Genomic DNA, 16,324 nt, shown 5'->3' on the forward strand with positions numbered 1-16,324 from the left:
TGTGTGTGTGTGTGTGTCTGTGTGTATCACTCAGCAATAAAAAAGAATGAAATGATACTATTTGCAGCAACATGGATGGAACCAGAGATTATCATATTCAGTGAAGTAAGTGAGACAGAGAGAGACAAATGTCATATGATGTTGCTTATATGTGGAATCTAAAATTTAAAAAAAGATACAAATTTTATTTACAAACCAGAAATAGACTCACAGACATAGAAAACAAACTGTGGTTACCAGAGGGGAATGAGGGGTGAGGGACAGATTAAGAGTTTGAGATTAATAGGTACATATTACTATATATAAAATAGACAAACAGGACCTTCCCCCCACCTCTTTCTCTCTCTATATATCACAGGAAACTATATTCAATGTCTTACAATGAGCCATAATGGAAAAGAAACTGAAAAAATATATATGTATGTATGTATGTATATGTAGAACTGAATTGCTTTGCTGTTCACCTGAAACTAACATTGTAAATTGACTACATTTCAATAAAAAATAAGAATAAATAAATAAACAAACCTAGTTACCTCCATCACCAAAACAAATGAATAAAATCGTACCCTAAAAAAATTTAGCCTTGAATAGTGAAAAACCACCACAAAGAAGCAGCAGCAAAAAAGCCCAACCCTAACCAACAACATTAACATGATTGTTTTTGTCTTCACTGTCACAGCCAAACAGAAGGCTTTGTGCAGACTGTGGTCTTATTGTCTCTCCTCTGCAAACTTTCTAAGAGCCAGTATGTTGAGCTCTGAGGACATTAGAACACTGTAACATTTTGCCAAAATTTTCCAGTTAAAAAAGAAAGGATTATTTTGCCCAGGAAATTCTATCATCTTTGCTAAAGAAGAGAAGATTGGAGAAGGAAGAAGAGAGGAAGGAACATGGTGCTGTGCATGAAAAGCCAGGCTGCTCATTCCAGCCTTTTTTGGCTAAGAGAGAAAACCCTCAGTAGTTTGTGTTGCAGAGACTGGATGGGGAAACAGAGACTTTCCCCTTGCCCAGCACCCCAAGCACCTCTGTATTTTTGTTCCTTACTCTTGCTCCAGCCATTCTATCTGGAATCAAGGTCCTGCAGGGTTAGCGCAGATGTTTGCATTGCTGACTATGCTGCACTGTCCCCATCAATCAACATCTGAGGAGGTAACCAGAAGTTCACATTTAGAAAAGTCCAGGGAGAAAGCCCTCTCCATGGCCTCACTCCTAGCTCCTGAGATTATGGGGCTGTCGAACCGCATTAACCTGTTGTAACACATCATGTTGTTTACTCTCACCTTGGGGTGAGAGTCAGGCATGTAGACAATAAACTCTGACTCCATTTTGAAAAGTAACAGTCAAAGTGATGAGGGTCACTACCATGTGACAGTCTGTTACTGTGTTACCATTATCAGCACTTACTGAACGTACTGAATAGCTATTGAACAGTTATTGTAGACAGGGCCCTTTAGCCTGACTCTGAAAAAGGAAAATCAAAGCAATGAAAGTCACTATTACGTGACAAATTGTTGTCATTTTATCATTATCAGTATCATTGGACATAGAGTTATATGCCAACTGATGAAGACACAGCATCTTGCTCCTGGGAGTGTGAGCCCTTGTGGGAATAGGTAGCTGAAAAGAGACCTATATCATCCTTGTTTTCATTTAGCACTGCTAGTATTTTATTGGTGCTTAGTCAGATAAGAAAAACCAGTACTGTTAACGACTTCCCGAGACCACACAGCCTCAGAGGCAGAGTTCATCTTTCTCTTTCTGGCTCATTGTTCAATGTCACCAATTATTACTTTGTAGGCTGTTAATAAAACTGCTTGGTATTTACTTAGCTGATCATCTCAAAGGGGCAAGTGAGCAGATCTTCTGAGGACCTGGAACGAGCCCTTTGGCTGCCTGCCCACCTCACCTCTGCCTCAGGTCTATGACACAGACCTCAGTTAGACTCCTCCCCCAACGCATTTCCTCTTGAAAGGAGGGTCTCAGTCAACACATAACCTTCAGTCTTTTTGTATAGCTTACTTCAAAGTATTGTATTTTGAGCTCTCTGTTAATGAGCTATTAGAACCATTGAATATGAGCCTGGATAAGCTGCGATTTAAGGATTCTTTCCACCTTTACCTGTGTCGCTAAATGGAAGGCAAGTTAAACATGGTATACTAGCACAGTAGTTTAGGGGAAAGTTGAGCTATTCCTACATGTCCATTTTTAAAGCCAGATGCTGTTGGTGGATTTCACATTTCCAAACATTTGGTGCCGTCATCTCCAAGCCCATCTGAATCAGCAACCATAATAGAATGGGAGTCTGGCCTCTGGATTGCTGATTCGTCCACCCAGACCCAAGGAGGGATTCTATAGGTAAGGTTAAAACAGCATTTTGCAGGCTTCTCAAACTAAGCTCTCCTAATTAAGACACTAACCCAAGTGAGGGCCCCCAAATGTCCCTCTGGGGTTTAAAAAAAAAAGAATATTTTAAAGTCAAAACTCATCTATGAGAATAAAACAGGCCAAGAAAGGTTGACAAAAAGCAGCAAAGGGCATCCTCTCATGCTCCACCTGTCTGGGACACAGCTCTTCAGGTCTCCACAGACCAAGTCTGCTGTTCCCTCTCCAGCAACCAAGCAACAGTCTGAGGAATCGGATAAGCAGCCTAAAAAAGGAATCACAGATACAAAAACTCAGTTTATAACAGAGGCAAAGGATCTGACATTTGTCACTAAGATTTAGAAATAAAGAAAGTCCCTTTGACCCCAGAGAGGACTGGGTTTAACAAGTCACAGGCATGAGAGAAAAAAGAGGCCTCTCTTGCTTCCTCTGGGCTGGTAAGCAAGAACAAAACATGATTTGTTCCAGAAGTTGTGACTGCAAAAGCTTGATATCTGGACAAAGTCCCTTTACAGCCATTCTGGGCAGCCCATCCCCCTCATGTTCCTGGAGCTTCTGCATACTGGGGCCCCAGACACTGCTCTTCCTTACAGATGGCGAGGCACTGGTGAGACAGCAGGGGGCAGAGGAAGCAGGCTGTGGTGGACTGAGCTTCACGGAAGGGCCTATTCACCCCACCATGACGGAGACAAGACATTTACAAATATAAAGTGTTCACTGTGGCTGTCTGTGGGGCTCAGGCAGGAGGATCAGAGGGCACTGTGCGTTGAAATAGGCAATGTAATATAACATAACAATGTAACATAACATAATGTAGTACAGTTAGGGAGGGTTTAACTTTATATTAATTTAATAATGTGGCTTTGAAAATGCAAAGGGCCCTCTGCCCTGACATTCTCCAAATTTAAGATACTGAGATAGGAACAAAATGTCCTACTTACTGCTTTCTCTCATGCTCAAGACACATTATAGAATTTTACCCTTGCTATAAATACACATTTGTATTTGATTTTCCTAATGTTTATGGGCAAACTGCTGGGTCACTGGAAGAATTGATTCAGTGGCCTCACTGGCAGCAGGGCACCAAAATTTAAAAGCAGCCTGGGGGAGTGGATGTCATTGGCATCCTCATCCTAATGTTTGCTCAAACTATAAACACTTAAAATATGACAGCAGAGTATGTTCAGATTCACAAGTATAAAGGTTTAAGCTAGATTTTTATTTGAGGACTTTTCCCCTACTTTATTTATTAAACATACAGAATGTCAGTTTGAAGTAATGAGGATCTAATTTTGCTTGGTAAATGAGCACAGGCTTTGGAATCAGACAGCCTTGGGTTTGAATTTGGGCTCAGCCAATTATTAACTGTGACCTTGGGCATATTTCTTTGTATAGCTCAGAGCCTGAAGCCTGTTAAGCACTGTAAGTAAACTTTGCTTGTACCAGCAACTCAGTACAAGCAAAGTACTTAATCCTCTGTCTATTCTTAGTGATCATAGACAGAATGAGTTCAAACCACATAAATCAATAATGATCTTTGACAGGGGAAACTTCTCCCTTCTCCCTTGGAGAGAGGGGGCAGTAACAAAATTCCAAGGTGATTGAAGCTCCACTACCTATGAGATCATGGAAATGATTTTTTTCAAGGAATCTAGCAATTTGTCCTGAGAAAGCTAAGAAGATAAAATATATTTTAAAAAAGCTATTGAAATGAAAATGACAAAGGAAACATGGCTTTAAAAATGAAAACAGACAATATAATGCAAGTTATGCTTCTGAAACATCTTTATCATCCATCCCTGTCTTTCTGCCATGGCTGGATGTCCCTCACCATCTCTCACAGGGAGCCTGTCATTACCACTCCAGGGCCCCCTCCTCCACCTATTCACTACACCAGCATTTGTTACAGCAGGCAGGAAGGGAGCATAGGTTGTGAAACAAGTAGTGGCCTGATTCTATCTGTGTAGAATTAGACCACTGTGTATACATCTATGGATGTAAACAGAAAACCTCACAGAATAAACCAAGAAATATTAAGAGTGGTTCTCTAACATGTGGTCTGTTCTTTATATATTTTGGAAATCACTGAGAATTGGGAAAACATCACTATCAATTTTATAATCAGGAAACAGAAAAGCTACTTTTTAAAAAGAAAAAAGTTTTCAATGGCATTCCACCACAAACAGAATAAAGTCCAAATTAGCGTTTAAGGTCCTCCATCCATGACCGCAGATTTCTTTTCCAATATTATCTTCTTCTGTGCCTCTGACACATACCCTAAATAGAAAACTCACTAGACATTCTTTACCCTGAATTCAGCCTTTGCAGTCCAACTTCCAAGCCCTCCCCAATGCTGTCCTCACAGGCTGCCTCCTGAAGACTTCCCCAAGTGCCTCTCTTAGAATCTATCTGCTAGTCAGCGCACGGAGCATTCATTTCATTTTGGATATGTAACACAATTAATTGTGTTTTTCTCTCCACTAAGCGGTAAGCTCTTCAAAAGCAGATTGTGTTTTCCTCCCAGAACACCTGGCTCACTGCCCTGCACCCAAAGATAACTGAAAGATGTTCACTGGAATAAATTACAGAAGAGTGAAGAGGATGATACACCTGGGCAGCTGCAGAAGACCTGACCGGCTGGGATTTGAGCTGGGTTTAAAGAAGGGGTAATGTTTAGAGAGAAATAATAGCTGATTACAGTTATAATTCTATGGTAAAAACACAAGGACTTTTGCCAAGGGCATTGTTAGTATTCTGATGTAGACTGCTTGATGCTGCAAGGTAAACTTATCCTAAAAGTTCTCCTTTAAATGGGAGATGTACCTTCTTATTTTGCACTTATATTCTTAAACTAAGAGGATACAAAATTTGCAACTAAAAACTAGTTATCTAATAGAAAACAAATTTATTGTTACTAAAGGGGGAAGGTGAGGGGAGGGATAAATTAGGAGTTTGGGATTAGAAGATACAAACTACTATATACAAAACAGATAAACAACAAGGTCCGACTGTATAGCATAGGGAACTATATTTAATAGCTTGTAATAACCTATAATGAAAGAGAATATGAAAAAGAATATATATGTATACGTATAACTGAATCACTATGAAATTAACACAACATTGTAAATTGACTATAATTCTATTTAAAAAAGTAGTTGTCTAGAAATGAAAGTGTTATCAGAAAGCAAAATGAAAGGCCAAACAGCAAAGTGGGAAAATCTTTACAATATATATAATAAAGGATTAATAACTACATGTCAACAAGAAAATATTAACAAATGGGGAAATGGGGAAAAGGGCAAGTCACAAAAGAACAAATCAAAGACAAAAGTAAGAGGTAGAAAGTTTAACTTCATTGGTAATAAAATAAATGGAAATTAGAGTGAAATACTTTTTTTTTTGCCTTTCAAAAGGACAAATGAAAAGCTACTACTCAATGTCAGTGAGGGAAAGACAAGGGAATTTCATGGGGCTGCAACTGTTCTGGAAAAGAACTTAGCAAAAAATTTCAAGACTTTTAAAAATAATTAATTCCCTTTGACCTAGTAATTGTAAGTGTAGGATTCTATCCTAAGGAAACAATCAGAAATGTGAATAAAGTTTTCTATATAAGCAACACCATCTATAAGAAATAAAACTCGGAAACAATGTAGACTCTCAACTATAAGAAAACAAAGTGTATTACTACACTTACTTGATGCTATCATTAAAAATATGTATTTTTAAATAATAGTTACTATCATTGGGGGAAATGCTCACAATATAATACAAAGTAAGGTTAAAAAGAAGATCAAATCCTATGCATTCTGGAAACAGAGCTGAAGACAGAACTTGCCTCTGGGGAATGAGATTGAGGAAAGGCAGGCCTTTCACCTGTTCTCTTTTCTTCCAATGAATAAGAATAACAGTAGTGGCTCTACTACTACTAATAGCTTGAATGTCTACTGTGAGCCAAGCATTGTTCTAAGTGCTTTATGTTCATTTTTTCACTTAATCCTCACAACTACCCGATGAGGTAAGTGTAACTATTGTCATTCCTCCCTTAACAGATAAGAAAATTGAGGCACAGAGAGGTCAAGCAAGTAGCCCAAGGCAGAGCTAGGATTCACGTGCAGAATTTTGACTCCACAGTCTTGCTTTAACTACTATGGTATGGTGCCTCTGGCCATGTATTTGTAGTATTGTGTCTGTAAATTAAGAAGTTGATAGCTATGATGAAAACGCTTCTTCTTCCACCGAGCTATGTAACTCCCTGATCTCTTCAAGTTCTTGCTGAATTGAGACCTTCACAGTGAGTCCCACCCTGAGCACAGTGTTCAGACTTGCAAACTGCCTCTCTGTTTAACTCTGCTTTAATTTTTCCATAGTATTTCTCTAGCATATTATACAATTTTCAGAATCATCATATCACTTCTCTTCGTCCCTCCCCACCTGCACCTCCCACCCAACATGCCAGCTCCACTAGGTCAGGAGTTTTTATCTGTCTTTCTAACTGATGTATCAGTATCACAGTCTGAAAAGATATTGGCACAAACTAGGTGCACAACAAATATGTGTTGAGTAACTTAAGTTTTTAAAACCGCATGATTCCAGCTTGCTTCTTTTAAAGCATAAACATGTATACACTTGTGTATGGGGGAGCGAGAAGAAAAATATTCAAAATGTTAATACTGATTTCAAGTGATTTTCCCCCCTTCTTTATGTTTTCCTGTGGCTTTACTGCAAAATTCCATGTGAAAATGTATTATTTTATTATAAAAATTTGCTTTTTAAAACGTCTCTTCTAAACCTCGCGTGACATACACTGCCACGCACAGCGAATTGTCTTTGCTGCAAATTGCGTGAAGCTGTTTCCCTATGTGAAACTCAATCCACAATTGAAGAGGTATCAACGGTCTTTAAATAAATTATGGCTTTTAAGTAATCGTCCGATATTTTGTGCAGGTTAAATATTTCTTAAAGGAATAAAAATCCTTGTCTCGTTGGTCGACCGCGGCATCCCCGGGGAACACACCCACCTAGCAACCGGGAGCGGAGCTGAAGCCTGGCACTGCGCCTTTAATTCCCGAGTTGGGAGGGGCGGTGGAGAATTTCCGCTCCCCTACTCCCACCGCGGCTGCCACCGCGGCGGCAGCTGTCACCTGTAAGGCGAGCACCGTGCGCAGGGGATGGAGCCTGACGCCCATTGGACAGAATATAAAGGCAGGAGCCTACCCCGAAGACTGGGGGCCCTGCGGGGCGGCGGCGGGCGGCGTGCGCCGCGGCCCCCAGCTCCTTTCTACAGGAGACACGCGGGGCCCGCGGCTCGAGCTTGACCAAGGTCCAGCTTCGGGGACACGCCCGTCACGCCTCGGTGAAAACATTCAGGTGAGCCTGGCCGAGGCGGACGTGACTCCCGGAACCCCAGCTCCCGCACGTCCCAGCCGGCGCCGCGAAGTCCACCTGCCCAGCAACCCGGAACCGCGCGTCGGTGGGAGGGGGCGGACCCGGCTCCCCTGCGCGGCGGGGACTTACCATGGCGCTGGCCGCTGCCGCGGCCGCCGCGGCCGCCGGGGTGAGCCAGGCGGCGGTGCTGGGCTTCCTACAGGAGCACGGCGGCAAGGTGCGCAACTCCGAGCTGCTAAGCCGCTTTAAGCCGCTGCTGGATGCCGGCGACCCCCGCGGCCGCGCCGCCCGCAGAGACCGTTTCAAGCAGTTTGTCAACGACGTGGCCGTGGTGAAGGAGCTCGACGGCGTCAAGTTCGTGGTGCTGAGGAAGAAGCCGCGGCCCCAGGATGGACCAGAGCACCTGCCCTCCTGCTTCCCCAGCATCCCAGGGGCACCAGCCCCTCCGTCGAAGATCACTTCCGTCTCACAAGGGGAAACTGCTGCCTCTGGGGCTCCATCCTTGGCCTCAGCACAGAGTGGGGTGGAATCACCAGAGGATCCAGTCCTGCCGTCAGAGTGGCAGGATACCCCCGGGGCTCTGGCCTCTGAACTCACTCAGCTGACAAGGGAGCTATTGTTAGGCCCGAACGAGCAGTCAGGGCCGCCCTCGGACCAGACCTCCGAGGGACTCTCTGCAGACATGACCCCACCGTCTAGGGTATCTACGGAGGCAGCCTTGCCCGACACGGAGCCGCCAGACCTGGAACCTGGGCCTGAGCCGACCAAAGGGCCGCCACCACCTACTCCGTGTGCGCCGCCGCAGAAGCCCTGCATGCTGCCGGTGCGCTGCGTCCCGGGCCCCGCCGCGCTCCGGATCCGGGCAGAGGAGCAGGGCTTGCGTCGGCAGCTGTCGGAAGAGCCCAGCCCTCGGAGCTCCCCGCTGCTGCTGCGGCGGCTCTCGGTAGAGGAGTCCGGCCTGGGCCTCAGCCCGGGTCCCGGCCGCTCCCCGCACCTGAGGCGTCTTTCGCGCGCTGGCCCGCGCCTGCTGAGCCCCGACACCGAGGAGGTACCCGCCGCACTGCCGCCGTCCGCCGTGCCCCTGGAGCCGGCCGAACACGAGTGGCTCGTGCGGGCGGCCGGGGGCCGCTGGACCCACCAGCTGCACGGACTGCTGCTGCGTGACCTCGGCCTGGCGGCCAAGCGCGACTTCATGTCTGGTTTCACCGCCCTGCATTGGGCAGCCAAGAGCGGCGACCTTGAGATGGTGCAGCAGCTGGTGGAGGTCGCGCGGCGTGGGGGCGCGCGGGTCGACGTGAACGCGCGCTCATACGGCGGTTACACGCCGCTACACCTGGCCGCCCTGCACGGCCACGAGGATGCCGCGGTGCTGCTAGTTGTCCGCTTGGGTGCGCAGGTTCACGTGCGTGACCACAGCGGGCGGCGAGCTTACCAGTATCTGCCGCCCGGCGCCTCTTACGCGCTTCGCCGCCTACTTGGCGACCCCGGCCTGCGAGGCTCTACCGAGCTCGATGCGACAGGTGGTGGTAGTGGCAGTCTTGCGGCCCGGCGCCCGGTGCAGGTGGCCGCCACCATCCTCAGTTCCACCACCAGCGCATTTCTGGGCGTCCTGGCCGACGACCTGATGCTCCAGGATCTGGCTCGAGGCATGAGGAAGTCGGGCTCCTTCAGCAAATTCTTGGGTGCCTCGCCAATGGCTCCTCGTAAAAAGACGAAGATCCGCAGTACTCTGCCAGTCTTTTCTGAAATCTCCCGTCGACCCAATCCGGGGCCCTTGGCTGGTCTAGTGCCCAGCCTACCACCTGCAACCTGACGGTTCCCGAGGCTATAGCTTGGTTGCTCCAACCGGGCCTGCCTCACAGTCTAAGCCTGCCCGAGATGGCTGTCCAACATCTTCGGCTCCATCTTGTTTCCAGCTTTGTCCACTGTAGCCTGTTCTACGCATGTGGGCCTATGCCTTCAGCTTCTGTATGAAGCTTGACCTTTCTCAGTGATGGGATTCAAGATCTCAGTGAGAGCCTCCTTTGAAGAATTCCAGAAGTCAGGCTTGAACTTTGGAAATTCGAAATTTAAGATCAAAGTTAAGGGGCAGCAGCTGGTCTGGCCCCTGAATGAGTTAACCCAATGCTTCTGCATCTATACACTCCCAAGCCAGAATTAGAGCTTTGTGTGATGATGGATGTTTGTCAGCATTAAGATATGTAGTGCTTTTGTAATCCGATGCTTTTATCCTGTTTTTAAATTGAAATGAGGTAAAACAATTTTCATAAAGTAACCTTTTGAAATTATATTTTTCCAAAATGTTCACTTTTCAATCTTTTGCTAAATATTTTGGAATTCTATTTAACAGGGAAAAAAAAGATGATCAAGATCTAAAGGAAATTAGTCCCAACCAACAAAACCCTTGAATGGTTATCTACCTCATTTTAGGCAATCAAGATTCTAGAGTCTTGAACACAGTCTTGAAAACATTGTGAATGTAATTAATTTCAGTTGTACTGTGAATGCTAAATATTAGAAAACAAGTATATCTTGGGAGTAAAAGTGATTTAACAATAAGAGAAAAGAGACATTTTGTCAAATATATTTAATTTGTGGTTGTCTTTATGGTGAAATATAAACATATGTCTTTGGCACTGGTGCCTGGGTATTTTAATTTGGCATGAATATTTAATTTTTAGAGAATGATATATTTAGGAATTGCACCATTGTGCCATGTTTCTGAATCTGTGACTTTCAAATCCAGCTGAGCCTTTCAGTGCATTAGGTGAACATTCAAAGAAAAAAAAAATGTTTCTGCATTACACCAGGAAAATAACTGGTTAAATAGTAATAGATATAATTAAGGAGCAACTATTTTATATGAAGGTTCTGTACAAACAAAAAGTACATGATATCCGTTTTAAAATGCCATCTGAAAGCAAACAACTTATAGCAAAATTAGAAATGCAGAATCTCTGCTCAGTTACCTTAGAGAGGCGTGGCTTAACTTCTCTGTATCTTTGCTCCTATTTGTAATTGAGAAAGTTTTAGGTATTGCCAAGATTTCTCAGGTTCAACACAGTGTAATTATAATGGCTCTTCATCTATTTTAAAGATGTGGTATCTAAAAACAAACAAACAAACACACACACACACACCCAAGAAAGGGAGGGTAGGTGTAGCTCAGTGGTGGAGCACATGCTTAGCATGCAGGAGGTCCTGGTTCAATCCCTAGTACCTCCATTAAAAACAAAACAACTCCTTTAAGGGAGGCATCAGACGTTTTATTTCCTTTGAATTGCCGAGGCTAGGAACTCTCTTAACCTTTAACACAGATTACTGGACTTCTCTTAACTAATCAAAATAAGATGACATAATATGGTAATAAGAAGAAGGAATCTGACTTCGGGCAGAAAGGAAGCAACTACTCTGTTTTATTTAAAACAGAAGGTGTAGTGGTCCCTCAAACATGGCTTGATCAGGGTCAGTTGTGAATGAGGTGATGTGTTTCCACTTCTCCATCCCTCTCTCTATTCTAGGCTCTCCCTCAGCCTGCTTCAGTCTACCACTAACTCTTCAAACTCTTAGGTTGTCACCTCCTTTTGTGTGAGAGAAAAAAGACTTGATGGATAAAAACATAAACTTACTTTGTTGACTACTGAATTCATCATTCTGTGAAAACCTTTCACTTTGTGAATGTGTGAATAAAATCTGTTATTAAAAAAAAAGACAAAACAAAACAAACAACAACAAAACCAACAAAAAACCACACACACATAAAGATGTGGAATCTATTTGCTCAACCAATCTATTTTATATCATATTGTGATAATACTCTGCTTTTGCAAGTTGTGTTTGCATGTCATTAGTTATACCAAATCATTTTTGTGGCACAATACAGTGGGCCTCCTCTCCCATATATATATCAGTAAGGCCTCTGAAATTATTTAAGGCAGTCCTTCATGGAATGTTTTGATTTAAGCAATGAAATAAACAGTCTCCCACTTTGTTCCTGCTTCTGTGATGTACTTTCCTTAAACATTATACAGCACTCGCTACCCTATTTTTCTTTTCTTTCTTTTCTCCTCATCCTTCTTCTGCCTCTTTCAAGCATTCCATTATTGAAAGAATTTGGATTTCTCTGCAAAATAAATAAGTCAACCAAACATGGATATGGTAGCCAAAAACTGTAGGCCCTGATCTGACCTTTCTCACCTTTCTTCCTTGGAAGTCTAGCTAAGCTGCATAAATTATTTTTAAATGCAAATTAAATCTTCTGCCTCTGCAAAAAAAAAAAAAATGATGGGAGGCAATAATTAAAGCAATCTGAGTAACTGAAGGTCGAAGTAGAGGACAGAATAAAACATTAGAACTTTTTTCATGGTAGAAGAAAGTCTTGACAGAGAGGTAACAAAGGTCACAAACACGGGTATGACTAGCTTTGAGAAAGACAAAATATAAACCAGCAGAGTAGTAAGAACAATAACTAATGTTTATGGCACACCTAAATCAGAGGAGGGTTCTTGAGCCACCAGAAGAACCTCTGTGTTTCAGAAGGGTGTGCTGCAAGCCTTCCAAGTGAAATAAAAACACTGGCAAGAGTTTAGGAACAATAAGCCTAAAACTCAGGTGTTAGAAACCACTGCTTTTTCCCTGCAGGCTGAGACTTTCTGAAACTGTAAGGTAAGTCAGTAGAAAATTAGTTTGATATGCATATGAAAAGTTTTCGAGAACAATATATGCCTGGCAGGAGGTATGCCTGTGGAAGGGTATTTCCAGCAACTAAAAGAAAAAAAAAAAAGTTGTTCTTGGGGTAAGGCAATTTAGATGGTTAGAATTATCACAGGGAAAAGAATCACTCCTCTTAATGGGGGAAAAGTTAATTGCTGGTGTAGATGTGTATGAGTCATCCATAGCAACTTTTTAATAACGTTTTACATTTCCTCTCAGGAGGTTGAAAGCTGTTCTTGAGCATGTATCACTTACCTAATGGAGACTAGGGTATATGGGAAATGTATATATGACCTGTGTGTACTAAGTGCCAGGCAGGGTTCTAAACACTTTGCAAGTATTAACCATCACCTTATAAGGTATGTACTGTTAGTTCTCTCACAGTTGGGGTGGCATCCTGGTGCTCTTTTCCATGACAACGTCCTGTTGCAGAAAAAAAAGGTGGTCTCATCTCAGCCCTTTATTCTCTTAGTGACCTTAGGGGAGTCACCCAGTTTTCCAAAGTCCATTTCCCTCCTCTGTGGGACCTAGGGCTGGCAGTACCTATCTCACAGGCTGTGGGGAGGGAGGAGAACAGGAAGTGAGAAGGCAGAGTTACTAGTGAGCTGCAACACCATCCTGAAACATTACCAGGAGTGCTGGGTTGGTCCCAAAGTGCTATCTGGCTGTATTCCAAAACCAAATAGCTCATATTTGTAGCTTTGCTTTACATGATCATTCTTTTACTATATTAATAGTTGCTTATATAAACAACATTGACTCTACTAGGAAAAATGTATTCCCACAAAAAGGAAAGTACCCCATATTCTGTGAGTGGTATCACTTTAATTAAAATATCACTATGCCTTTCCTAAAGCACAATCCTCACCCCCACCTTCCAGACCTAAACAGGCTTCATTCAGTCTTCTGGAATGAAAGCACCCCTCCACACGCAGTTATAAAACTAAGCCCACCCAGGACCCACATTCTCCCTCCTTTTTTTTTGCCTTTTCTTGGAAGAAATTATTTGACGTCCAATAAGTAGACGCTGTGTTGCTCTTCAGATAGCTTTTTGCCTTGAACCTGCGGTTGGCGTTAACCTTCCAGATCTGCCACACCTCTGGACTTGAACCTGTGGAGCAGAGGTGGACTCAGGTATTACTGCGGGGAAGAGGAAAGAGAGAGAGAGAAAGAGAAACAGAGAGAGAGCTATAGAGAGAGCGAGCGAGAGAGCGAGCGCCAGACCTCCACCCCAGAGGAGGGGAAAAAAAGTCCTCCCAGTGAGAAGTTGGTGCTGCTTTAAATTTCAAAGACAGCAGGTAAACTTTCATCTTAACTGTCAGTCTAAACTGTGGCCAGGCTGTGACCGTAGGGGGCCGTTGAGAGGACTGCTTTACAGCAGTTGCCTCCCTTCCCTCCACCCCCCACATTCCCCTTTCACCTCTGCAGTCCCCAACCATATTTGACCTAAATGTCCTCGTAAGCTTCTGAATTACATGTGACTGAACAGCGCGGTGATCTGTTCCCGCGAGGATCCCTGAGGTTACGCCAGCTGCTCGCCGAGGTACGCCGTGTGCCGAGCAGGCTGTTCCAGCCAGATTGCGCGCCGGTTTGGGGCACTGCGGAACACTGCTTCCCTACTCGGTTTCCAATTTACAGTCTGAAGGTAAAAAGTACACTAATTAAATCCATATTAGGAGGAGCGGCGGAGGCGGGATGAGGCGAGCGGGGGAGGCGGCCGCGGGGCTGCCTGTTGCCCAGCAACAACCGCGCTCTCCAAAGTCGGGGTGGAGCTCCGCAGGCCGCCAGGCTGGTGGCGGAGCCAGCAGGCGGGGGCGCGGGCGGCTCGAGGAGGGGCAAGCAGAAACCCCAACAGAGAACTCAAAAAAAAAACCCAAAAACCCTCTTTTCCACCCTGGGAACTAAATAGGGCTCTTTTTGATACTGATACTCGAGATCAACACCCCCAGCTTCCCCGTCCCCACTCCGCATTAACAACAATTATCGAACGAAGGCCTAGCAAAGGAAAGTGAGCCAACCTTCCCTTAGCTGGTTGACCAGAATTTCTTTCCGACAGAAGCGAAAAGGATCAGCCCCATCCAGCCTTCAGGCTCAACAGGGGCACTGCTCAGGACAAGGCACAGTCCCTATGACTAGCTCAGAGGGCCTGGTAGCTGGGGAGGCTGCGGGTGGTAAAACGTAGGTAGTTTTCATCATAAGGGAAACAGCGCCCTCTGCTGGCAGTGTCCGGGAGAGTGGAATTCACCGGGGTTCTAGTACTGTCCTCTCTCCCTCCTCCCACGCGAAAGTCTTAGTCTCTGGTGGCAATACCGAACACCTGTGGAGAGCGCATTCTTGCCCTATGAAGGAATAACGGGGTGTGGAAGGGAGATGAACTGGGGCAGGAAGGAGAAGGAGGCAAAATGGAAGGACGGGCGGAGTAGGTGTGGCCCAATTCTGTGAGCTCTCTCTATCTGGTAGAGACAAGCACAGAAGCCTCATATTTCCCCATGGGGGAAAAAAACAGCAAAAAACCAAAATGCAGTTTAACCGGACAGTGGCAGACGCTGCTTCCCATGTCCATCCCGCTTTGGGAGTGCTTTGTCTGAAATACACAATTTCCACTGGCCTAATGGACGACATTAAATGTGTTTCTAAGAATATCACAATGGGAGAATGTAATGCGGACTGTACAGGGCAAAAGGTAGAAATAAGTAGATTCCATCTAGACGTCAGCTGGCCCGGTCGGCCGAGAACCTTGGAGCGGAGGCCCCGCCCACCGCGTTCAAAGCAGAGAAGCAAAGCATAATGTTAGAACCCACAACTGCCTCAGCAGGAGCCTCATATGTTTTTTATAAAAAGACACAATGTGAGCATTGTTCTGTGTTCAATAGCGCGACTGTTATAACTAATGCTTTTGGTATGAATACGACCATTTAAAATTCCCAACCAGTTGCACTTAGTGACAATATGCGTCAGAAAGCAAGCCCAGAAGCAGAGATTTCTCACTTTGGGGTCAGTTGGCTTTAGATACACATACACATGCCTATTAATGTGCCCAGCTTCCAAAAATACACTGAACATTTGCATGAACAATGTTCTTGTCCCTGCCCTTGCAGCTACAAATAGTAAGGCAGATTTTCACATGTATATTTGAGAACCTAACATTGATTCTGTGTCCACAGGGCTGATACACAAATAGAGGGGAGTGTGTATCCTGTGTTTCATACCACTCTAGCCCTTAACTTTCCACTCCCAACCCCAGCCGACCCCCAAATCGGCATCTCTAGAACACAAGCAAAGCTGCCCCTGCAGGTCTGCAGCCTCCTTGCATAATAGGTCTCCAGGTCCCCCATGACTCAGCTTCTACCTTCCAACTGCCCTCCTCAACTCTGGTTGCTCCAGTGGGGTCTCCAAAGAAGAGATAAATTCAATTTTGATAACATAATTGGAAGAGGAAGAAAGTTCTTTCCGGGTCTTGGAATGAATGTTTTCATATGTCCAAGTTTACTCGACATTCATCAGGGGTTTTATGCAGCAAAGCGGCTGAACCCATTTGGGGAAATTCCATATCCCTTGAGTCTTGAAGGGAGGCAGTACCCGACTTCCACTACTGAGGATGGGGGCTTTGTCCCTGGCAAGGAGACCTGGACTGAGCCAATCAGGCCTAGGCTTTTGTAGTAATGATGCAGAACAATTAGAGATAACTGGTTAGCAGCATCCCCCCTGGTCCCTCCTGTTTTCAAGCCTGTTTCTCCTGTCTTCCTAGCCATCCCCAGACCTGAGTGATGTCCACCAACAAATCTCTCTTCTACTCTAGTCAGGCAGGGTTGGTGTCTGTAGTTCTCAAACCAGATCC

At 44.7% G+C, this 16,324-nt stretch overlaps 2 protein-coding genes and 1 long non-coding RNA gene across 3 annotated transcripts in view; 2 read left to right on the top strand and 1 right to left on the bottom strand.

Annotated features, from left to right (window-relative positions):
* Positions 1–7,921, bottom strand: part of SEPTIN8 (septin 8) — a 53,836-nt gene extending 45,915 nt beyond the window's left edge. The window contains exon 1 of the mRNA XM_032476713.1: positions 7,903–7,921. Coding sequence (XP_032332604.1) covers positions 7,903–7,905 — 3 coding nt within the window. The 5' untranslated portion in view covers positions 7,906–7,921. The remainder of the gene's footprint in view (positions 1–7,902) is intronic.
* On the top strand, positions 7,903–11,764 carry SOWAHA (sosondowah ankyrin repeat domain family member A). Its single transcript, XM_006179601.3, has one exon. The coding sequence runs from the start codon at positions 7,904–7,906 to the stop codon at positions 9,584–9,586; it is 1,683 nt and encodes a 560-aa protein (XP_006179663.2). The 5' UTR covers position 7,903; the 3' UTR covers positions 9,587–11,764.
* Positions 11,765–14,098: 2,334 nt separating this feature from the next.
* LOC116662703 lies at positions 14,099–16,290 on the top strand. Its single transcript, XR_004318710.1, has 3 exons — positions 14,099–14,109; positions 15,030–15,043; positions 16,213–16,290. It is a non-coding gene; the product is annotated as an uncharacterized LOC116662703 (long non-coding RNA).
* The last annotated feature ends 34 nt before the right edge of the window (positions 16,291–16,324 follow it).

This window comes from Camelus ferus, chromosome 3 (assembly GCF_009834535.1).
Source record: "Camelus ferus isolate YT-003-E chromosome 3, BCGSAC_Cfer_1.0, whole genome shotgun sequence".
NCBI lineage: Eukaryota > Metazoa > Chordata > Mammalia > Artiodactyla > Camelidae > Camelus > Camelus ferus.

Bases quoted from the DNA above. Each gene is read 5' to 3' on its own strand.
- SOWAHA (XM_006179601.3), top strand. From the start codon at position 7,904: ATGGCGCTGGCCGCTGCCGCGGCCGCCGCGGCCGCCGGGGTGAGCCAG.